Source organism: Mustela lutreola, chromosome 4, assembly GCF_030435805.1.
Source record: "Mustela lutreola isolate mMusLut2 chromosome 4, mMusLut2.pri, whole genome shotgun sequence".
Taxonomy (NCBI): domain Eukaryota; kingdom Metazoa; phylum Chordata; class Mammalia; order Carnivora; family Mustelidae; genus Mustela; species Mustela lutreola.
In genome coordinates, this window is record NC_081293.1 from 55,036,013 (window position 1) to 55,058,920 (window position 22,908).

At 57.5% G+C, this 22,908-nt stretch overlaps 1 protein-coding gene across 2 annotated transcripts in view; it reads right to left on the minus strand.

Moving 5' to 3' along the window:
* Positions 1-22,908, minus strand: part of UNC5B (unc-5 netrin receptor B) — an 81,438-nt gene that overhangs the window by 4,223 nt on the left and 54,307 nt on the right. The window contains exons 2-16 of one of the 2 annotated variants that reach the window (XM_059170002.1): positions 15,918-16,142; positions 12,701-12,844; positions 12,152-12,255; positions 11,203-11,383; positions 10,403-10,570; positions 9,511-9,675; positions 9,256-9,288; positions 7,281-7,475; positions 6,515-6,904; positions 5,783-5,870; positions 4,719-4,887; positions 4,337-4,570; positions 2,297-2,446; positions 1,571-1,735; positions 569-750 (exon numbers count right to left, since the gene is read on the minus strand). In XM_059170002.1, coding sequence (XP_059025985.1) covers positions 569-750; positions 1,571-1,735; positions 2,297-2,446; positions 4,337-4,570; positions 4,719-4,887; positions 5,783-5,870; positions 6,515-6,904; positions 7,281-7,475; positions 9,256-9,288; positions 9,511-9,675; positions 10,403-10,570; positions 11,203-11,383; positions 12,152-12,255; positions 12,701-12,844; positions 15,918-16,142 — 2,593 coding nt within the window. The remainder of the gene's footprint in view (positions 1-568; positions 751-1,570; positions 1,736-2,296; positions 2,447-4,336; positions 4,571-4,718; positions 4,888-5,782; positions 5,871-6,514; positions 6,905-7,280; positions 7,476-9,255; positions 9,289-9,510; positions 9,676-10,402; positions 10,571-11,202; positions 11,384-12,151; positions 12,256-12,700; positions 12,845-15,917; positions 16,143-22,908) is intronic. The other variant, XM_059170003.1, reaches the window with a different exon arrangement.

The following is a 22,908-nucleotide window of genomic DNA, read 5'->3' on the forward strand; positions in this document are numbered from 1 at the left end:
AACTGTCCTGCTCATCATGTCTCACATCTGTGAGTACTACCACTGAAAGACACTGGCCCCAGGAGAGTCTGTCCAGACCTAGCCTTCCATTCTTTGCTTGTCTTGTCCCCCACACTCTCCCGAGAGCAGGAACAAAGCCTGGGATGCTCTGCAAAGCCCGTTTCCAGTAAGGTGTCTTGTATGCGGCATCTGCTCAGTGCAGGTGTATTAAAGGGTCTCTCAGTAAGTGTAATGCAATAATAAGGAGGATTGCTGCCATTGTATTTATCCAGAAGAGCTCTTTAAGTTCTCCAGAAGGGCTTTGACACCAAAATATACTCTGTCACTGGGCAGACATTTCCAGAACACCTGCTCTGCCTGGGCAGGGGGGTGCAGATGGTGATCACACCTGGTGTCCTGTCTTGCCCGGATTCTCACAGGCCAGCACCCAGAGCCGGCGCTCTTCAAGGCTTTAGCACACTCGAGCTGAGCTCCTGATCTACCATGGATGCAAGGCTCTGGAGTCTGGCCCACCTACGCCTTGGGGACAAAGGGGGGCTGCGCTGGGGAGACCTGGCCCAACACCCACCGGTCCATGGAGAGCTTCTGCGCCAAGAGACGCCAGTCATTGCCCCGTGAGTTGGGGGCGTCCAGGCTGTTGCAGATCTTTTGGCGGATGGACAGTGGAATCTTGAAGGCGTATGGCCCCAGCTGGGTGGTGACAGTGCTGCCAGGGGCAGAGCAGAAGGTGTCCAGGGAGCCGGCAGGTGTCTGGAAGGGTGAGGGGGGCAAGGTGAGAAGGGCAGAGTCCCCCCACCCCCATGCACACCACTGTCATCTGTCCCTCCAACCTTCCCTGCCTGGAGACTGGGAGCTCACAGAGCTTCCGGTCACTCCCAACACTCTGGGCAGGCTCCAGCTGCTCGGTCAAAGTACCCCCCCCTTGGAGTTTCCAAGGGACACAGCTGCATGGCCAGCACCCAGCCTTCGGGGCACACCATGCTCATGCACTGGGCCCCAGCTAATGCAGTGCATCATGATTACAAAGCCACAAGGAGCCTCAGCCACGGTCTAATCCATCCAGAGCCACTTTTATACGTGTGGAAATGAAGTCTAGAAAGGGGAAGGGACTTGCTCAGTGTCAAATGCCAAGTCAGGGGCAGAGCGGGATCTTAGCCCGTAGCCAGTCTTGACAGTGAGCTGCAAGGAGGTTCTAGCACTATTGTCCCGGGTGGCCTGGGTTTTGTTAACCTCAGTCTGGATTCACAGTGGGGGAGGACCACAGGCCGGGGCCAAGTGGTGACGGGATCCGAGGTGGATGGTCTCTGTCCTCCCCGAGACCCCCTTTCTAATTTAGTGAGGTGTTTAGTGATTACTTCTAGTGAGGTAATCTGTGTTGCCAAGCACAGCACTGGCCGCTCAGTAAGTGGCAACTCTGAGCAAAAGACTCCCAGGTCCCCGCTCAGTTTTGGGAGGTGAAAGGGACCCGTCTTTACAGGAGACAGCACTCCCGCCCCAGCTGAGTGGGGGGAGCACGGGGATCTGAACGCTGCACCCCCGGCCCCACAGGGTGTCTGGCCTCTGGCCTCACCTCGGCCAGCGTGGTGTGCAGCTGGAAGATCTGGCCTTCCCCTTCCACCTGCCGCACACAGATCTTGCAGCTGAGCTCGGTGGAGGCCAGGCTGTGCCTCTCCAGGGTGAAGGTGCAGTGCAGGGCCTTCTGGCTGCCGCTCCAGATGTGATAGAAGGGGATCTCCTGAGGAAGGGGCGGCGGGGTCAAGGATGGGAGGCTAGCCTGCCCTGCCTGCAGGGAACGGGAGGCAGAGGCCGGTAACGAGGCCAGGGTCGGGGAGCACGGGGACTTTTCAGGGGCCGTGCAGGGCTCTCCCTCCAGATGGGCAGAGGAAGAAGAGCTGGCCAAGGGTCCCTCAGCTGAGAAAGGGAGCATATGGGGGAGTAGGCCCTGGTGTGGATGCGTGAGTGTGTGTGTGGGTACGTGTGCACCTGTGCACGTATGTCTGGGCTGGAAGCCACTCGATGGTGTTGCACAGATGGGTACAGGCATGGGGAGGGGGCTATTTGAGATCCCTCTGCACCGTCTGCCAGACAGGAGCACTCTTAGAGATGGTAGTGCGCGATGGGATGGGCACCGAGCGTGGGGCTGTGCCTCAGGATGACCGGGAGCGTGGAGTGGGGTGGACGGGAGACAGAGATGGGGTGGGGGGAGGGATGGGGGAGCACTGGTCTTCCCTGGAAAGCCCCTCACATGCCCCCCTCCCCAGCTTCATCCCCTGCAGCCCTCTGGCCCAGCCCTCACCTGGTACTTGGCCAGCAGCTTGCTTCTCCAGTGGGCGTGGGGGATGTCATGCAGAGACAGGCGCAGGTTGTGGTAACTGTCTTTAAACAGCAGGGGTTTGGGCTCCTCTACCAGATAGCCACCCAGCGTCCGCTCCAGCTCCAGCACCTCCTGTGGGCCGGCAGGCAAGGGGAAGGGGGAGCCCATCACCCTTGGTCAATGGGTTCTTCCTGCTACAAGCTGGGGGTCTAGGGACACAGGCGGGCTGTGGGAGCTAGGCTACAGGACCAAGGGTAGGGACCCATCAGAGCATGGGCCTGGGCATTTGGTAAGCGCTCAGAGAAGACACACTGTGTGAACAGATGGATAAGTGACTGGACTTAGAGATGACTGGACAGATATATGGATGAATAGATAAATAAATGGATGCATAAGTACAGACAGACACATGGACGTGCAGACGGATATACAAACGGATGGCTATACAAACAGAAGGACAAATGGAAGGAAAGATGAATAGATGCTTGGTGATGGCTGGACAGACACACGGACTGCTGAGTGAATGAGTATACAGATAGACGGGAAGCAAGCAGGATGGATGATGGACGGATGGATGAATGGATGGACGGACAGATAGGGACCGAAGAGATAAGGAATGCCATCAAACAAAAATGTGGCAGCTTCCCTCCTGACCTTCCCTCCATTCTCCAACCAAAGCTGGACCCTGGCCAGTGCCCCCGTGCTGAGGGATGCAGGCCACAAGAGCATCTGCCAGAGCCTCCAACCCATTCTGGGCCTTCTGGAATTTCAGACCCACCTGGTGTGGCAGAAGACACTCACTCTCCCATGAGGCCTTTCCACCTACGCTGCCTTAGTCCCTGACTGGAGTTTGGGACAAGTCGCAAGCGACTGGGAGACAGGAGCTGGAGGAGACCACACGCCATGGGTAGGGGGAGGCCTGGAGCTATAGGAAAGGGACTAGAGGCTTTGCAGAGGGATGGAAGGAAGGCAGAGGTTTACATGGGGCCCAGGGGCTGTGTTCTTAGAGTGTTAGGATGAGCCTGAGGTCCTAGGAACTCGGGGGAGGACTGGGGAGGCAATGGGCAGGGACTTGGAGGCTGGGATGGGGGAAGGGTGCTCAAACACACCTGCCACCGTCAGGCTCTATGTGCCCAAATCTGACCCTTTCACCTTTCTGCTCTCTCCCCCCAAACCACTCGCACCTGCCACAACCCCTCCCTCATTCAGGGGCCCTGTCTGTCCTTTTGCATATACTTAGAACCTGGCTGTCAGCGCTGACCCCTCCCCTCTGCCCCTCATCCCATCAGTCACTGGGTTCTATATATTCTACTAACACAGTAGCCAAACCTCTGTCCTGGCTACTGTCCTTGCCTGGTGTCCAGGGCCCAGGTGAAGCTTTCAACTGGCCTCCCTGCCTCTTGGCCACCCATTCCTGCAGCATAGCTCAGGGGCTTTCAAAGGAGTGCCTGCGCACAGGTGTCCACGGCCTCTATGCCCCTGCCCACTGGATAGATCCCAAATTCCTGAACATAGATCCCAAGGCTTTTGGGGAGCTGAGCCCCGCCCTCCTCTCCAGCCCCATCTCTCTCCCTCCATCACATACGCACAGCCCCTGCAGGCTTCAGTCACACGGAACGGCACACTTGCCTTTGCATTTGCGACTTTGCCTACTGGAAGGCACTTCAGCCTTCTCTGCCTGGCACCCCTACTTGGCTTTCAGAGCACAGGTCTAAGGCTAACTGTGCCGGGAAGCCCTCTCGGACGCTCCCCCTCCCAGGCAGATGCTCTCTTCGCCCTCCTTCAGGGAGCCTCGTCTCCCCCTCCTCTAGCCTGGAGCCTGGTGAGGGCAGAACTGTGCCTGACTCCTCTCTGTATCTCGGGGTGTGATGCCATTTCAATGTCTGAGTAATGAATGATGGGTTTATCCGGCTGATGGTGGAAGAGGGGTACCGCGATTCTGGGGCAGGGGATACAGGAAGGCACGAGGCAGCTGGCCCGACAGGGCTGATGCATGCCCAGTGTGCCAGTGCTGGGCCTTACCTTCAGGGCTACGGGTGTGTCCTCCAGGCAGTAGACCCTGAGGCTGTACTCCAGTGAGGTGCAGAGGGCAGGGGCGAAGATGGCCAGCTGGAGCCGCTTGACTGCCGAGCGGGAGTACGACTCGCCCGTGAAGACGTAGGTGCCCAGCTGGTCCAGCAGGATGTGGCAGGACCTGGCCTCCAGCTGGCAGTAGCAGGGGGTGTTCAGTGTCTCCTCGTCCAGAGTCACCACCTCCTGCAGGGTGAGGCACACAGGTCACAGTCAAGGCCATAGAGAGGTCCACCAAGGTGGGGCCGGCAGCAAAGGGTCCTTCTTTCAACTTTGGAGGCCTCCCAGAGCAGGTTCAGAAGGCGGACCCGGCCTCCTAGCCTCGGCTCCTCACCTCCCAGTGGCCTTGGTGGGCCTGGGTCTTGAGCTGGAAGATCCAGTCACCGGCGCTGACTTCTGCACAGTGGGGTACGGTGAGGATGACAGGGCGGCACAGCAGGAGGCCCGTGGGCCCACAGGTCACCGAGGGGCTCAGTACTGTCTGGGTCCCTTCTGAAAGCAGGCTGGGGAGATGGCAGAGGGCAGGGCGGAGGCCGTGAGGGGAGGCCAGAAGGTCAGCAAGGGCTGGGACTGGTGTGGAGGCTCCTGCCTCTGCCCTGGCTCCTGGGAAGCTGAAGGCACATCTCCACCCCTCGGCGCTCCCGGAGGTCATGGGTCAAGGAGAGACAAAAGGATGGCATATGCCTTAAGATTGTTCTCATATTTCTGTTGTTCAGGCAAAATTCTCACACTCATATCTCTGTTCTCGTTTTCAAAGGCTCTACACTCTTAGGATGTTTTGAACAAGTGTTGCTCAACTGCCCTCTGGAAAGGGGATAGCAGTCTAGGCTGCCGCCAGCATGTCACGGGGTTGGGGGGAGTCCCCACACTTTTGTCAATATGAAGCTTTTATCGTATAAAAAAAATCTGTAAATTCAAAAAGCAAAAATCTCCTAATATCTCATGGCTGAATCACAATTTCTCGGACTACAAATTATGCTGAATGTTTTTTCATAATCTACTGGACTGTGTGTGTGTGTGTCTGTCTGTCTGTCTGTGTGTGTATGTGAGGGTGTGTGCATCAAAGAGACTATGTGTCAATCACTTTATATCCTCTGGCCCTTCTTGCAGTGAATTGTTCAAAGCCTCTTTACATAGTAAGGATATTAACCTTTTGTCATAATGTAGCTACTCTGTCAATTGCCTTTCAGTTTCGCGATTTGTGGTGCTGATTTTTATGATATAAATGTAGAGATAATAAGGTCTGTCAATGTCTTCCTTGGAGGACTACCTCTGGCTTTAGGATCAGGCGCAGAGTGGGGGGTGGTGGTATCTGAACCCAGGGTGGACAGGTAGGAGGGAGAGGAAGAGGAAGAGGAGGAGGGCAGCCCGGGCCAGAACTGAGGTCTCTCTACTCACAGGGTGTTCTCTGCCTTGTTGATAAGGAGGTACATCTCATAGAACTTGCCCTGGGGGATGGCTCCATTGGGCACCAGCAGGCTGACTCCTAGGGGGAGAGGGGGGTCAGCAGGGGAGGAGCTAGATGGAGTCTAAGAGCTTAGAACAGGGGGAGTAGCTCCTTGCTGAGGTCAGGGGGAAAAAGCCATCTCCTGAAATCCAGGTGGTCAACAAGGAGGTGGAGAGAACAGCTCTGGGGATTAGGTACAAGGACAGCCCAGGCCACTGACAGCAACGGGTTTGTCTGATAACGCGGGGGCCCCTGGCATAATGACAGGGTACAAAGATGGCAAAGACTCAAAGTCAGAAGGCCCCAGTGACAGCTCCAGCCCCAGACCCATGTGACACTGGGAAACTATCAGCTGATGGCTTTGTAGCCTGAGATGGGCAGCCCTGCCCTCCCGGTATTGCTCTGTAGGTCTGGGGAACTACGAAGAGCTATTCTCTCCCACTTAAAAGATGAGGTTTACAGAGTGGCTACTCCAAGGTTCCCTTGCGTTAGCGGGTCAGAGAAAGGTCTGGATCCCACGTCTTTTCTTTCATAGTCCCTTCTTCCCCCTGGGCCTCATGTTTCCAATCTGAGAAATGGGATCAGGGAAGTCCTATTTTCTACCGGTGGAAGGGGCTGCTGGAGGGATGCCTAGAGGGGGCATGCTGAGCCTGGGCTGAAAGGCAAGCAGAGCAGGAGCCCACCTGTGCCGGGGATGCTGAGCCTCCCACCCAGGCAGCCAAAAGTGCCACTGACGCTGCTCCCTGGGTCACGGGGCAGGCCCAGGAGCTGCTGGGAGCCGAGGCTGGCAGTGCGCAGGTGCAGCAAGTGGGCATCCCGGGTGAAATCGCCAGGGTATGTGCCGGGCGGCAGGACACCCAGCAAGTCGGCCCCATCCGGCAGGCCTGGCCCAGAGCTGGTGGTGCCAGAGTTGTAGACCTTGATCTTGAGATTGGGCAGGGGGTCCAGCAGGGGTGAATTGGTCATGGGGATCTTGTCGGCTGAGTCCTGCAGCGCATACATGGGCCCGCGGTAGATGCCGGCACTAGCAGTGAGGTCCGGAGGTGCCGACGGGTGCAGGAGCTGTGGATTGTCTGCAAGGGTTGGGGCTATGATCAGACCCAGCTGTGCCTTATTGGCTTGCTCCCATCCTCTACCGCTGCTGGGGACCCTCCTGTTGCCAAATCCCACCCAAATGTCCAGCTGCCAAAGGCTCAATTGCCATCCGCTGCAGGAACCTTTGGGGACCCACCACCCAGGCTACTCCCTCCCTTCTCTGGGTCACTCTGATCTACGCTCATCCAGTTATCTGTAGAGCAAAGTGTATAAAAACTCCAGGAGGGAGAAGGAGCCCCTACTGCGGTCTGACTAGTCTGGCCGGTCTGGCTGGCTGTCATGCCTCTCTGGGTGTCCCAGCAGGCATCTGCCACCACCCCCCACCCCCGATCCCAGATATCCCCAGGTGCTCACTGGGCCTCGCGGTCTTGAAGTTGACGGGATGGAAGCCGCCAGTGAGGGCGGCGGACGAATCAGTGATGTCAGTGTCGAAGTCCCGGCGGTTGCGGCGGTATACCACCCCCCCCACCACGATGAGGACACCCACAACAACGAAGGCGGACACCACAAGGCCCGCGTACAGCGCCACATCCCCCGAGGCTTCCAGCACTGCGGGCACAGGAGGATGGTGTGAGACCCAGGTCCCGGGGCAGAGACCAAGGTCCCAGGACAGATCTCTGCTGTATATGCTAGCTCCTACTCTCAGCCCTGCCACAACTGGCCGGGACCTCAGGCAAGCCTGAACTGCTCTATGCATCGGTGTCTGCAAGTAAAATGGTCTCAAGGCCCCTGCCCTGCTTCCCTCCCCATGCAAAAGCAGGCAACATGACCCGTGGTCCGTCCCAACAGTGAACTTGTGGCTCATTGCTGAGAAGAGAATAGGGTTGTGGCTCAGTTTGTCCTGTCCCAGCCAGGAGGTTAACTGAGAGCCCTGCTGCAGCCTGCAGCCCACCCTCAGGCGGGAGGTCTCAGCACCCAGAACTCTCTGCAAGCAGCCCTCCCTAAGCTTAACTTGCATCCTAAGCCGGGTGGGGCCTGGAGCCCGAGGGGAAGCAGGAGGAAGGAATGAGATGCAAGGCGATGGGGTGGAGAGGAGGTGAGCAGGTGGAGGGGAAGGAATGGGCTCAGGGAGGCCACCCACAGCCACACTTCCCTCCCCCAGGCAGGCTGCTACACAGCTGCAAATAATTCTCTGTAGGCCAAGCAGGAAGGTGTCAGGGTCAAGAGGTAGGGTCTACACAGCAGTGCCATCCGACCACGCTTTCTACAACCGTGCGCGTTCTCTGTGTTGTCCCAGACGACAGCCACTAGCCACATGTGGCTAATGAATGACTAAAATGTGGCCGGTGTCCCTGAGGAACAAAGTCTTAAGCAATGTATTTAATTTTAACTAAGTTCACAGGAAGTTGAAAGAGCCACATGTGGCCAGTGGCTACCATGCAGGACAGCACACAGGCAGAGCCAAAATGCCTGCTGTTCCCTTCTAAGAAGTACACGTCCCATCTCCCCTCCTGTGGGTGGGGGGCTCAGAAAAGTAGGCCCGCTTTCCCTGCCAGGTTTCCCTTCCAAGCCCCACTTCCCCAGTGCAGACAGAGCTTTCTGGAGGTAGGGGTGGTTCAGTCCCAGTGTCCTCCCACTTCTGCCACCTTCTGGCCCCACCTCTCCTCAGTGGCCCTCATTCTTGGGCTCCCCAGAGGATCCTGGCCCCCTGGGAGAGCAGCTGGAGGAGGCCCTCAGAGCTTGTTTTTTTCTCCTGATGTTCTCCCTCACCACTGTGAGCCGGGCCCAGGGCCTCACTGTTGATTTTACGATTCTGGAATTATTTGGGAATGATGGTTTAATTGTCACAGGCCAATCCACCTGAGCTGCTTTACTGCTCTGGGGCTGCCACAGCACAGCCTGGGGAAGAAGCTGACGAGCCCCTCGGTGTTGACGGCAGGCAGCAGGTTTCCTGGAGAATCTAGTCCTGCTGCTGGGGGTACAGTATGGGGATCTGGGTGGACAGTGTGGGCCTGGGTGCTGGCTCTGTCATAGAGAGGAAGCTGAGGGCACAAGGCTAAAAGCACCAGCACTGGCCACATAACTAGTTAGGTTCAAATCCTACCTGAATCCCCAGGTAGGCCCCTTCCTCACTGAGACCCAACTCCCATCACAGGAGGGCTGGGGCAGTGTCCTTTCTGTCAGCTGGGGGTCTCCCTGTGTCTGCATGTGACAGAGGCCGTGACATGTGCAGAACCAGGGGTGGGGGACCCCATGGAGGGTGGCTGAGGGGGCACCTTCCAGTCTCCCTGTCTCCCACACTGCCCTGCACCCCACACCCTGGAAAAGCCAGCTAAGGAGAGCCAGGGATCCCCCAGAACAAAGAGGACAGCCATGAAATGGGACTTACGGTGGCTTTTGGGGTCACTTAGAGTTTTCTTATCTGTCGAGGGAAATAAAGGGAAAGACAATGACGTAGGTGGTGGAGAAAGGATGGCAGAGGTGACAGAAAACGCGCAGATGAGATGATGCACGTGGGCGGGTGGGCAGAGGCCCCATGGGCTGCTCCACTGCAGCGGCACCTGAGACCTGGGGCGGCCTGGGGGGACCCCCTCCCATCCGGCTCAAGCCCACACCCCGGGGCCCTGGCGTCCTGAGGACTCACTCTGCACGCAGAGCCCATCTGTGCAGTTCTTGGAGTCAAGCAGGGTCCCGCTGCAGTCTCGGCCTCCGTTCTGGGGCGGGGGCGCCATGCACTCGCGACTGCGCCAGTGGGCACACTCGGTGCTGCAGGCTGACCACTTGCTCCATTCCGTCCATGCTCCGTCCACTGTGGGAGCGTGGGGCATGGCACGCGCCGTTACACACGCAGAAGGCTGCAACGCACCCACACCCACGCATGCGCACTACGGCAAGACAAGGTCCCCGGACATGCAAGCCATATGGCAACACCCACCCCCAAGACACCGAGCCGGAGCACCGATGGAGGGGGGGCGTGGCAGACAGAACACAAACACACACGAACACACACACACTCTCTCTCTCCTCTGTCTCTCTCAGACACAGCCCAGGGCCCTCACGGGGACTCAAGCCCAAGGCAAACACACAGAAACCCAAGAGCCCGGACAAAACCAGGCATGCAGGGGACCCACAGACGGGGACGCACAGGGTGACATGAAGAGCAGAGGAGAAGAGAGGGCCTTTGCAGGATTAGGGGTGGCGGTCAAGATATGTCTAGGTCAAGGGCAGGGGCACAGGCTCCTCCCACCCCAGGCAGCCTGGGATCCCAGCCCTGGGGCTGACACCGGAGAACCATCAGCCTGGAGGGCAGGAGAGCCCACCCCTCAGATGGCCGCTCAGAGCCTCTGTGTCTGTCTCTTTAGCAGCCTGCACAGAATGAGAGGGCAGAGGCCCTAGGACAAGCATCTTCAACTCCCCACAATGAAAGAGAGTGGCCAGCCCCAGTGCGGCAGCCCCGTGGGCACAGAAAGGAGGGCTGGGAACTAGGGTGGGGCCGTGGAAGGGGAGGTGGGATGCCGGCCAGCCCCTGGCCTTACCTGGGCACACGGTGGTGCAGGCGGTCTTTTGGAAGGCCTGACCCTCACAGAAGGCACCTCCATTGAGTGGTGCCGGGTTGGTGCAGGTCCGAGTGCGCTTCTGCCAGCCACGGCCACAGCGGTTGGAGCAGGGTGACCACTCTGCCCAGCTGGACCAGCCGCCGTTTACTGCAAGGGCAGCAGTGTCACCTGCTTGGTCCTGCTCTGCCACCTGTGGGCCCCCTAACCCCATCTCCAGCCCCGATGAGGCCCTTCTGCTGAGGCCTGGCCTTTCCTAAGTGGACCCCTCCTGCTGTAGCACTGGGGACAGATCTGGGCTGCAGCCGTCAACCCCAGAGGGGACCAGGGAGGTCAAGCTCTATCCCCAACCTCATTGTACAATGGCAAATGAAGGTCCAGAGAGGGCTGATGCTTACTCAAGGCCACCTGGTAATAAAACCAGATGTAGGGTTCTTTCTAACACACTCAAAGCATCTCAGCTATGGCTCTGCCCCGCTATGTCCAAGGGAACAGCAAGGAATAGCCTATAGGCCAAGGTGGTGGTTTCTCACTCTGCTGGGACACCAGGCTCGGGAATGAGGATACTGACTGGGCCCTGTTTCAAGCCCAAGCCCAGAGTGCCTGACCTGACTGCTAGCTTTGCTGTGTGATCCTGGTAAAGGCACCTCCCCTTGCTGGGCCTCAGCCTCCCAGCTGTCCATTGGCACCCTGCTGGCCTCTTTGATAGGACTCGGTGAGACGGGCAGATGGCCCAGGCTCTCCTGAGCCCCTGGCTAGGCTGCCCCAGCGTGGGCCCATACCATAGACCGTGATGGCGGCGGTGGTGCTTCGGCGTTTGGCTACGATGTTCTTGGCCACACAGGTGTAGTTGGCTGTGTCTGACAGGCGGGCCTGGCGGATGATGAGGTTGTGGTCGATGGTGAGCAGGAAGTTGGTGTCCTGGGTGGGGTCAATGATGTCCTCATTCTTCAGCCACTCCACCTGGAGGAGGGTAGTTGGAGGGGGGGGCGTGAGGGCCAGTGCCTACTCACCTGCATCCCGGGGAGTGGGCCCTCTGTGAAGGGGATAGGACACCCGGCCATAATCAGGACAGAAGTTCTATCCATGTTCCGCCCATGGCGGTGACATGGTGAGGCAGGCCTTCCATAGGACAGGCACTGTGCTGATAGTACAGAACCCAGGGATTGTGACAACCACCCACTAGCTGGACAGCCTCAATTTCATCAGTCAGAGGGCAGCATTTATTAGCATCTACCCGACAGAGCTGTCGCAAGGATTAAATACATTAGTGTGGAGAGCGGGAGAACTTAGCTCACCGTAAGTACAAAATAAGCATTAGCTAGCAGCGCGTGCCTTCTGCCATTAAGGCAAAAGCCGCATGGAGTGTATCCATGCTCAGACCCAGGCATTATGAGACCCTTTGGTGTCCATAAAGCGGGGATTTGGCTTTTGGGTGGGGAAGGAGGATTCAGCCACAGGCACTTCCCTTGCAAGAGAGTGAGCCTGGGATCAACCCAAGTAGCCCTTGGGGATCTGGCCCCAGCTCTGCCCCAGCTTCGAGGTTATGCCTATCCAGAATCTAGTGCATGCTGAATTGTTCAGAGGTGGTAGTTCCCTTCTGTCTCAAGCCTTGACATTCCCATCTATGAAATGGGGAGAGCTCTGGGAACCTGAGGCACCATGGCTGGTAGTGAATACCACGTCTGGCTGGACCCTGTCATGCCTGGTATTCCTCTTGTCCCCACTCACCTCAGCCACAGGCACCCCCTCTGGTGGGCGGCACTGCAGGAGAACCTCCTGGTCCAGGGGCACTTCCTTGCCCAGAGGCTCCTGATCGAAATTCTTGCGCAGATCTGGGAGAAGCAAGAGGAGTAGGTCACCAGGCACAGTGAGGGAGAACTGAAGCCTGAGGTGCCCAACTCTAGCCACTAGGTGGCAGTGCACACCAAGGGAAGGGGCTTGACCTGGGGCATATCCTCTTCTCCAAATTGGGGGCCCTCCCAGGTGGAGTTGGTAGAATAGGTTTCCCTCCCTGACTCTGGGATCATTAGCACGGAACAACGTGGAGGTAGGTCCTTTATAGAAAAGTAGGCGATAGGGGCCATTAGAAATTCCAAGGCCAGAGGTGGCCCCGTTTCTGGGTCTAAGAGGCTTCTGCTCAGCGGGCACCCACGGGCCCTGAGGTCTCTGCTGTGGGCATCTTCAGCCAGAGATGCCCCCACAGAGGAGGAACTTCCTCTCCAGGAGGCACAGGGAAGGGGCCCCGGAGGAGTGGGGTGGGGGTGTCAGAAGGCGTACATGCGATGCGGACATAGGCCCGGCGACTCTTGGTGGTGCCGGCGGAGCTCCAGGCCACACACTGGCACCAGTAATCTTCCAACCCGAACAGCTCCTCCACCTGCTGCCGTGACACCTCGATCTGGACCTCCCGCACCCGCAGGCCTGAGAGGGGGAGACAGATGTCAGCAGGGGGCGGGTCTGAGCATGGGAAGCAGGGACATGGCAGCGGGACATCTGTTTCTCTTCTGCCAAGTGCCTCCCGTTTCCATCTATTTCCCTGGCCAGAGCCACCAATGCCACTCCCCTGGAGACTGCCCCGGATAATGCAAACCCTCTGTCCCGTGCCAGCCACGTCCTGCCCTAAAGCCAGGGTGTGCTCTGCAAAATGGACAAAGCCAGGTCACTCCCCTGGTTGTGCCTCCACTCCTCACAACACAAAGACCTTGATCCCCCACATGGCTGTGAGGCCCTACACTGTCTGTCTACCCACAGCCTCACTGGGCATCTTCCCTCCACCAGCCACAGGGCCTTTGCACACCCAGTTCCCTGGCTGGAACTCTCTTCTGGCCCCCATGTGCCTACTGGACCCCAATCACTATCACCTGGGCCTCACTTCTGGAGGGAAAGCCCCTCTGAACCTGGCCTACCCCCCACCCACTGTCAAAGTGCCACACGGAGCATGACTGGGCTGTGCAGGTCTCTTTCCCTGCCCAGCCTGGTTTTCCAACAGCACTGACCACTTTCTGGAACTGTATCATCTACTGATGTGGTCTGTGATAATTATTATTTCCTGCAGGAAAATAAAGCAGGGCTTTGCTCTGTTTACTGCCGGGGCCCACGACCTGGTACAGAAAAGGTTTTCCACAAATATGTGAAGACAACATGTGGCCTCTCTCTGCTTGGGAGCTGGAGATGGTGGGAGGACCCTCTTCCTGGGAGCTCTCCGATCTCTCAACAGCTCCCTACTAGGGCCTGGAGGCCTCTCTGGATACTGGATCCAGCAGCCTACCCAGAGAGGATCCATCACTCTCCTACAAACCATTGACAAAGCTTCTTATGCTCAGAAAAGGAGTGAACCCTTCTGGATTCGGATGCCCATCCAAAGCTCTTCCCCCAAAGCCTGTGGGAGGACTGCAAGGCCTCCTCCTCCAGGAAGCCCTTCCTGACTACCCCTGTTTCAGAATTCCCTGCTCTTCCCTGCCACATGTCCCAGTTCTTCCTCTCATGCTTACACATGGGCTCTGATGAGCCCCTCGAGGGTAGGACTGTCTACTGTACTCTCCGTGGTACTGTGGCATGGTGGCCAAGTGTGGGTTTGGGTGGCTGGGCAGGTCTGAATCCTGGCCCCAACCTCAATCTTCTGTCTCCCCCTGTGCATAATGCACCCCCAGTCACCATCAGCTTTGAGCCAGGCCTCACTTCTGGAGGGAAGGCCCCTCTGACCCTGGCCCACCCACCACCTGCTGTGAAAGTACCCTACGGAGCATGACTGGGCTGTTCAATTCTCTTTCCCTGCCCAGCCTGGTTTTCCCACAGCGCTGGAAGGGGGCATTCATGGGCCTGGTAGCAGGGGGAGTAGGGGCCGTGCTGTTACAATCACTCCCAATTGCAGGGTTGGTGAGAGGTACACCACCCTTCTGCTTGGTTTGGACCCACTCCACTGACCTCTGATCTGGGCCAGAGGGCCTCAGGGGGACACAGAAATAAGGGCAAGTTTCAAGAAGAAAGAGCCCAAGAAAAAGCCAGAAAGAAGATGGAAGAAATGGGGTCTACTGAGTGCCTGGCACTACGCTCAACACTGAGCAGGCCCCACCGTGTTCCACCGCCATGGGGACCTTCATTAATGTCCAGTTTACAAGGATAGGAAGTGGGGTTCATAGAGTGTGAGGAACTTCCCAGAGTCACGCAGCCACGGGGGTGGCTGGGGTACATTTCTTTTTTCTCTCTTTTAAAAATTCCTTTTTTGGGAATCCTGGGTGGCTCAGTCAGTTAAGCCGCTGCCTTCAGCTCAGGTCATGATCCCAGGGTCCTGGGATCAAGTCCCACACCAGGCTCCCCGCTTAGCAGGGAGCCTGCTTCTCTCTCCACCTCTGCCTACCACTCTGCCTGCTTGTGCTCTCTTTCTCTCTCTTTCTCTGACAAATAAATAAATAAAATCTTTAAAAAAAAATTCTTTATTTTATTTTTTAGATTTGGGAGGAGCATGAGACTCCAGATCTGTTTTCTAAAATTCTCTCAAAATGTTGGTAAAATATAGATCACTTAAAACTTACCATTTTAATGTACACAGTTGAGTGGCATTAAAGTACATTCTGGGGTGTATTTTTAAGCCTGGATGGTTCTGAAATCGGCGAGATTTTCCCAGAAAAATAGAAGTTGGAAGGAGGGAGAAAGGAGAGAGAGTGAGAGAGAGCATGTTGTGTGGGGGGGGACAGACCGAGAAACATGGGGAGGAAACCAAAGCAGAGGCAGGCTGTGGGGCGAGAGGCCCCCCAGAACCTGGGCCTGGCTGGGGCTGCCTGGCACTGGCCACCTGTAGGTCACCAGCAGCAGCGGTCCCCTGGAGCCCTGGAAAGGACCCCCTCTGAGGGGCCTGGGGACACGGAAGCCCCTATCTGGCTTCGGGGACACCTCTGGGGGTGCCCGGGACCCCACGTACATCTTCCTGTTGGGATCTGGGCTCTGTCCCAGCACCACCTCCATGGTGTTCTACTTAGTAAAACCAACCTCGTCTTCAAAGCGAACACAGCTGGAGGAGGAGACACAGCATCTTATGAACGGGAACAGAATCACTTCCCACAAACCCAGAGGCCCTCTGACAATAAGGAGGGTCCCAAAATCTGGGTACGTGCTGGGGGGCCGGGGCTGCGGACGGGGCAGCTCCTCCTCGTTATGCAGGGTGCACAGCAGGTGCTGGAGTGTACAAGCGTGAGAGTGTATGCGTGAAGAACGTTCGCCCCGTTGCCCCCAACTGCTCCCTGATGTAAGATGGAGACAGAGAGAAAAGGACTCCGTGCTCTTTCATTTGGTAGTGCAAAGTCAGACAGGGACATGTGGCCAATGCTTGGGGAGATACAGATCCAGGATAAATCCCAGAGGGGAAACTGAGGCCCCGGGGGGGGCGCCATGGCCATGTGAAGTCTCACACAGAGCCCAGGGTAGAGCCAGGCCCAGGACCCAGTGTCCCTGGCACCCCTGGGCCCTGGTGGTGACCGGACGAGTGGAGCAGGCTCACCCGTGGCCTCATCCAGGCCCTCCTGTGTGACGTGGTCATTCTGGCTGACCCACTCGCCGTTGCACTTGAAGTAGATCTGCGTGGCGGGGAAGGCGCGGCAGCGCAGCTCCACAGGCTTATTCTTCACGATGTAGGCGTCCTGGGGCTCCTGGAGGAAGTGGGGCAGGGGCTCAGCCGGCGCTGACGGGAAGGAGTCGGGGAGCACCTCGCTGCTGGAATCTGTGCCTGTGGAGAGAGGGCGGGCTTCATGAGGCTGAGGCTGGTAGGGGGGGTGCAATGAGTAGCTGGAGACCAGCCGAGATGCCCTCTGTGACCCAGGCAAGGTCTGGCCCTCCTGGAGCCTCAGTTTCCCCATCCCCCAGCTCTTACCAGGTTGTGCTTTGGAGCCAGTCCTAGCTCTCTGACCCTGGGTGATTCTCCTTCTTTCCAGACAGAGATGTCAGGGTGGCCCGGAGAGCTGAATGGATGGTCCGGGCCAGGACACCCCTTGAGCCCTCCCCAGTATCCCCTGAACTGGACCTACTAAGCCTCCCTCCGGTTTCCCATAGTGATGCCACAGGACATGAAGGGCTGGCATGGATCACAAGCAGCCATTTTTGCCCTAAAGCCACAGCTGCCCTTGGCAGCCCCAGCCTGCCAGGCTGGTGGAGGTGGGGAGACAACCCAGGACCCTCAGAGGCATGAGGTGGGGTCAGGTGGGGTGGCTGCACCAGGTCTGGTTCCTTGGTGCTTGGCCCCCCCATGGGGCCTCCTCCTCTGAATGCCTAAGGCAGGCAGCAGCATGGAGTGGGAGACCACCTCCCCAGCAGCGTTTATACAGAGCCTCCCCTCCTCGGGGTGGTCTCTGCCCCACTCCTCAGCCCTTCCCACCTCAGCCAAATGCACACACTCCACCCTAAGAGCAGACAAGAAAACTGCGCAGCCTGGGAACACAGATGGGCTGTGTCCACTACAACTCCTCCCCAACAAGGGGCCAAATGCGAACCCCAGCCCGCCGGCCTCTGTGGAAAGAACAGTGCCTCACGAGGTGAGACAAACAGGAAGGGAGAGGGTCCCACTACGACCAGCTCTGGGAGGGAGGGAAACCAGGCCAGGCCAGGCCATTGGTTCACTATCCACTTTAGGAAAACTGACTTTACGACACCAAGCGCCAAACAATCAGATGGCTGGGGCGAGCGATGGGGGGGGGGGGTGAGCTCCAGAGGGAACAATGAATTAAACTGCAGGGGTGTGCATCCGCCCAGCCCCTCACTGCCAGCCATGGCCTGTCACTGTCCCAGCACCCCAGTTCCTCCAGTGGGGTGGGGTCTCAGGAAGCACTTGCCCCCAGCCCAGGAGGTCACGATGGGACATGCATGGCCCTAGGGAGCCCCCTATGTCCAAAGGGGCCAAGGGGACACTCTGTTCTCCAGAATGAACAGAACAAGCCATCTCTTTGTGGCCCAGGAGCTCCTGCTAAGACTCGGGGTGAGGGTGGGGGGTTCAGGCGCTCTGAGAACATGCACAGGTTGTCACTGGCTCCAGACGGTCAGTCACAGGGGGGAGTGCGTGTGTGCGGCCCGCGGAGCAAAGGGGAAGTCAGCAGGAAAGTGTGAAACCTGCTCCATCTAACATGTTCCGTGGGACCCCAGGACAGCCCTTTAACTCCCAGCACGGTATTTCGTCTCTGAAGATGGCAGGGAGATCAACACCCTTTCCTGGGCTGTTCTGAGGACCACAGGAGCGAGACAAGCGTGAGCATCCAGGAGGGGGCAAGCGCATAGTAGGTGCACATCGTCACATGAAAATGGCGACTAGGGCTCGCCTGGCATTAAGTAGGGGCTATGTTTTTAGTACTTTACACAGTCAGCTTACCTCACTCTTGCAACAACTCTGTAAGGTATTTATGGGAGTCTTTGATTTCTATGTGGGGAAACTGAGGCTGGGAGAGGTGAAGCAGCTTGCTCTAGGGCACAGAGCTAGCAAGAGGCAGAGCCAAGTTCTGAACCTGATAAACAGACCCCCGGCATCTGGGATACTGCTCAGGATTCCACATGGCCTGCTGCTGGAGTAGCTCGGGGACAGGGTGAGCATCCCTGCATCTGAGAATCCAAATGGATCCTGTCCTGACACCAGCCAGGACCCCACAACTCTAAGAGCTCTCTCATTAAAGGCTCATCGAGGCCACAACCGTTCTTGTTTCGGAACTGAAGACCGTCCGCGTGGGGGAATGACGGACCGAAGCTCCCTGGCTGGTGCGCAGCTAAACTGGGAAGGGCACGGAGGATCCCAGGGCTTGTCCATGCCCACCTCCCTCTGCTGGGCAGATAGACCCCTTCCGTGTAGGTAGAAGACTGGCAGCCCCTGGGGTCTGGGAGCTGGGGCAGTTGACAGCAAGGTGAAACCCCGCCCAGGGAGCGGGATGGCGTCTCCCAGGAGCCGGGAGAGCAAGTAGAGCCAGGAGGGCGTGCAGGCAGCAGAGCACCGGCAAGGCTCCATGACCCGCTCCCCCACCCCTGCCACAAGCGCCTTGCTTCAGTCTCAGACCTGAGAGGGGTGAGGCAGGGCACAGACTTCAGATGAAGCCACTTCTGCGTCTGAAGTCACCCTTCCTGACCTCGGGCACTGCCATCTGTGAAATGGGGGGGACCAGGCCTCCCTTTGGGGGGGTGGAGGTCATCAGAGAAGGTACAGGGGAGCCCATAGGTCCAGTCACTTGCTAACTCCCTCTTCTAAACATACGGCCCCCAGCCCCCCAGCCCCCCAGCCCCCCAGGTGATGGCTGCTCTGACTCTCTGCGGCACTACAGCCGGTATTTACGACTTGGTTTTATAACCCTAATGTGGCTCATTTATAAAGCAGGCGCAGACACCGCGGAGGAAACTGAACAGGAGACACGTCCATTAGTACAGCAGGGCCCTAGTCTGGCAGCCTCTGCCCCCCTCCATCCCCCCCCCATCCCTCCTCTCTACCCTGGCACAAAGCTTCCTCTCTGGCCTTGGTGGGATATAGCCAGTGATCCTCACTGATGCCTCCCCAAGCCCAGCAGGGCGGGGTGGGGGGGATGATGTAGCTGGTGCCCCCTTACAACATCTCCATCCCCCTGGGGTCCTGAATTCAGATGCAGCCAGGAGACAAGAAGGGCCAGTTCTGACCAGAGAAATCCTTCCCAGACAGACCACCGGCAGACTCTATGTTTACCTGGCATGTAGTAGGTGGCCAGAGAATCCAAGTTCAATAAAAGTGGGGCTGGGGGGTGGGGAGTGTTGCCAGGGTCTGGGGAACAGCTAAGCTAGGTCCCCAGCCACATCAGTGGGCATTCCCCTCCTTGGCTTGTCCCCTGGCTTGGGCCGTCACAGTTGAGGGAGGCTCCACAGGCGTCCCGGCTGAGGGCCAGCCCAGAGGGAGAAGACTGATGGAGTTTCAGGGTCCCCAGGGGACGACTCTGCCCGAAGCTTTCCTCTGAACTCACAGTCCCGCACCAACCTCCACAGAGCCTCCTACACTTCCTTGGTCTTTAGTATCTTGGTAACTTTTACCCCAAGGCCAAAAGAAATTCCTAGAGGTTAAATAGTTAGATCTAAACAGCTTGTGTGTGTGTGTGTGTGTGTGTGTGTGTGTGTCCCAACAACTTGGCAGCCTTTTGAAAAAACAAGACCCGTAAATTGAAAGAAAAAGTAAGATCTGTAGTCCATTCTTAAAGAGCTACAGTGACGAGGCGTGTGGGGTGTGCACGCCGTTTGGGTACTACTGCTTCTCAGTCTTGGAATCAGACTGGCCCCACCACCCTCACTGTCTGTCTCAGAGTACTTCCAAATGCCCAAACCCCACCTCTGCAAAGACAGGATGCTCAGTAAAGGACAGAAGTAGGATACGCGATGTTGACATCGACAGCTGTCTTGAGCCAACAGTTGTGGCAATGTCTGGCAGCTGTTCAGCATGGCTGTCTTTCCTTCAAGATGAACAGTTTCCCATAGCACCCTTGGGAATGCGTGCAGCACCCTGGGGTGCTTTGGCATAGCTTTTGGGAACCACAGCCCTATGCATTAGGTACTATTTTTATGCCTTTACTACAGACAAGGAAACAGGGGCCGAGGGAGATGAAGTCACTGGCACAGGGCTATGCAGCCAGTGGGCCGCAGACCGAGGGAGATAACCCGGGCATTCAGGTACCTGAATCTGGCTTCTGGATTAGAACTGGGATTTGCTTCTACTACGTGGCAGGAACTTTAAATATTTTGCCCAATTTACTTCCCACAGCCCCCAAGCAGAGGCTTATCTTCCCATTTTCCAGATGAAGACACAGGGCACCCAGGGACTTGCCTCATGGCAAGGTCACCTGGTCAGTGGGAGAAAGGGCCATCTCTTCCCATCACCTTTGCCCTGGCTTTGCTACGGCTCTTTCCAGAGGAGACTCAGACCTGAGAAGAGCCCCCAGCGGAGGGCAGCCTGCTTGTGCCAGGCCAGATCCAGATCTGGAGTTCCTGCTGGCAGGAACACCAAGTGTGTCTGTCTTTCTGTCTTTCTCTCTGAGAGAGAGAGACAGCGAGAGAGGGAACACAAGCAGGGGAGTGGGAGAGGGAGAAGCAGGCTTCCCACTGACCAGGAAGCCCGATTCGGGGCTTGATCCCAGGACTCTGGGATCATGACCTGAGCCAAAGGCAGACACTTAATGATAGAGCCACCCAGGCGCCCCCTACTGGGTCCATTTTTAATTGCTGAAGAGAATTTCCTGTGGGAGTGGTCACCTTTTTTGCCACTGTTACTGCTCGCTTAAAGGCCCCCTGCACAGACTGTGGTCCTATGGCACAGTGTGGGGGAGCCCAGGGAGGAAGGGGGAGGCACTATTTGCTGCTGGGCTCTCCCAATTAGGTCCAGGCCCTCCCACCCCAGGCCTCAGCTCACGAGGACCACCCGCGCCTCCAGGTGGGACCACTTGTGGGGGCCTTTCAAACCCCCACTTCCAATTTACCTACAGCTGCCTGAGGGTTCTTGTCACGTGTGTCATGTGTGTCACATAGATGTAGAGTCACAGGGAGAGAGATTACTGTGAGGGCCGTCTTGTACAACATCCCTCATCCATTCCATCCAACCTTGACTCGCATCCCTCCAGGGACAGGGAACTCACTACCGCTGTTCGTCTCAGCCAGGTTCTCCTTTGAACCGACCTAATGGAAAAGTCCTTCTTACTTTCAACTGAAATTTTCAACTGAAATTTGCTGTCTGAGGTTCCAGCCATTGCTACAATTTTAACCTCTGAGTTTCCAGAGAAGAGTGTTTCCTCCGAAGTGTGGGGCTGCCTACCCTGGCCTTCTCGCCTTGCTTTCACATAGTCACGAGACACAGTTTTGCACACCCTCACCACCAACCTGGCTTCCTTGTGGACAAGTTCCATTTTGCTCTGAACCCCACTTAAAGCATGGAGGGCAGGGGGTGGTCATGTTGGGGGTCCGGCAGGCACATCCTGCTTCTGGCAGCTCCAAGTTTCCTTTAATAGCTTTGGTGGCCACTCTGGAGAGCAGGGAGCCCTCCACACCTTCCTTGGTGTCCTCCCATGGTGTTAGGACCGAGTAACCGGCCTCTAGGGCCTCTACTAGGTGAGTGGAGCCTGTGGGGCGGAGAAACAGAGCCGGGAGCCCGAGCCCCATCCCCACCTGCCAGGAGTTGCTGTGCTAGGTTCAACACTCCCTCCCAGGGGCTAGGCCTGCGCAGGGCCCAGTGTGGGGACACAGGGTCCCACTTGGCAGGGAGGAAGCCAAGGCCCTGGGCTTGCTTAAGAGGTGTCAGAATCTGAGCCACTAGAATAAGCAGGAGCCAGGCCTTGGAGGTGAAGGAAGTGGCTTCAGGACCAAAGGGAAGAAGCTGCATTTTCCTGAGCTACCCCTGAGGAGAGGGAGAAGCTAAAACTACAGTGTTCAGACATTCCTACAAGGGAGACTATCACCAGACACTCCTGCTTCCCTGACGGTGACCCTGCGAGGAATGGGTTCGAATCCCCACTCTGCCACCAAAACCTTGGGGAGGTTGTTTTACCTCTTGGGGCCATCTATAAGAAAGGGGAGAAAAGGCAGAAGCATAGAAAGTCATAGTCAGAGGGGCCTGGAGCCCTACGTTCCACCAGCTAAGAGAGGGAATGTAACTATTTCAACATCACACAGCAAATCAATAGCCAAGCTGGACCAGAGTGCAGTTTCTGCTTGGGGGCTGAGAAGGGTAGACCGCATGGGCAGAGCAAGGCTGGAGGCAAACGTTTGGTCTCTGGATTCCCCCTGCCTGGGTTGGAAAGTCATCACTACCCTCATCAGCCAGGGCCTCCTCTGGTCTTGCCCAGGGCAGAGACCTGAGCATGAGGCTGCCGCGGTGGGTACGAAGGGCCTTGCCGTCCCCACCCACCGGTCTGGGGTCCCCAGGTGGGGGACAGGGCCAGTCCCGAGACCCTAGGCTCAGCAGCAGGAGGTGGGCATCTGTAGCTGAGCTGGGCTGTGGGTCTCCAGGGCTGGCTGGCGTTGAGGCGGCGCCCACGCCGACGGGGCAGGGCTGGAAGGGGAAAGGGGAGCAGGCGGGAGGTGAGGGACAGAGACACCCCACGCTGGGCACATTCATCACCAGCAATCACAGTCTTTCTAGCCCCTGGACGCGGGCTGATTCTCGCCAGACTTGACCTCCCACTGCATGGAAAATCTCTTCCATTCACTGCGAGGCTGATGTGCTCAGTGGGGAATGCGGAGAGTGGGGGGGGGGAGCCCACTTATTATTATGTTTTAAAAACACATAAGCCCCCCATGGAAGGACCCCTCCCTGGACACAAAGCCCTTCTTCCATCTGGCCCTGGCTTCTGGCTGCTGTGGGGTTCAGGCTGGGGCCCCCCTCAGAGGCGGTTACAATGGCCGTTACTGATGACAAATGGGGGCTGGCGGGCTTGGGGGACGCTGAGTTACTCCTAACAAAAGAGGCCCCTTGCACAGCCCTTTTCCCACACCCTCTGTAGACACGCCTGGGCCCATGACATCAC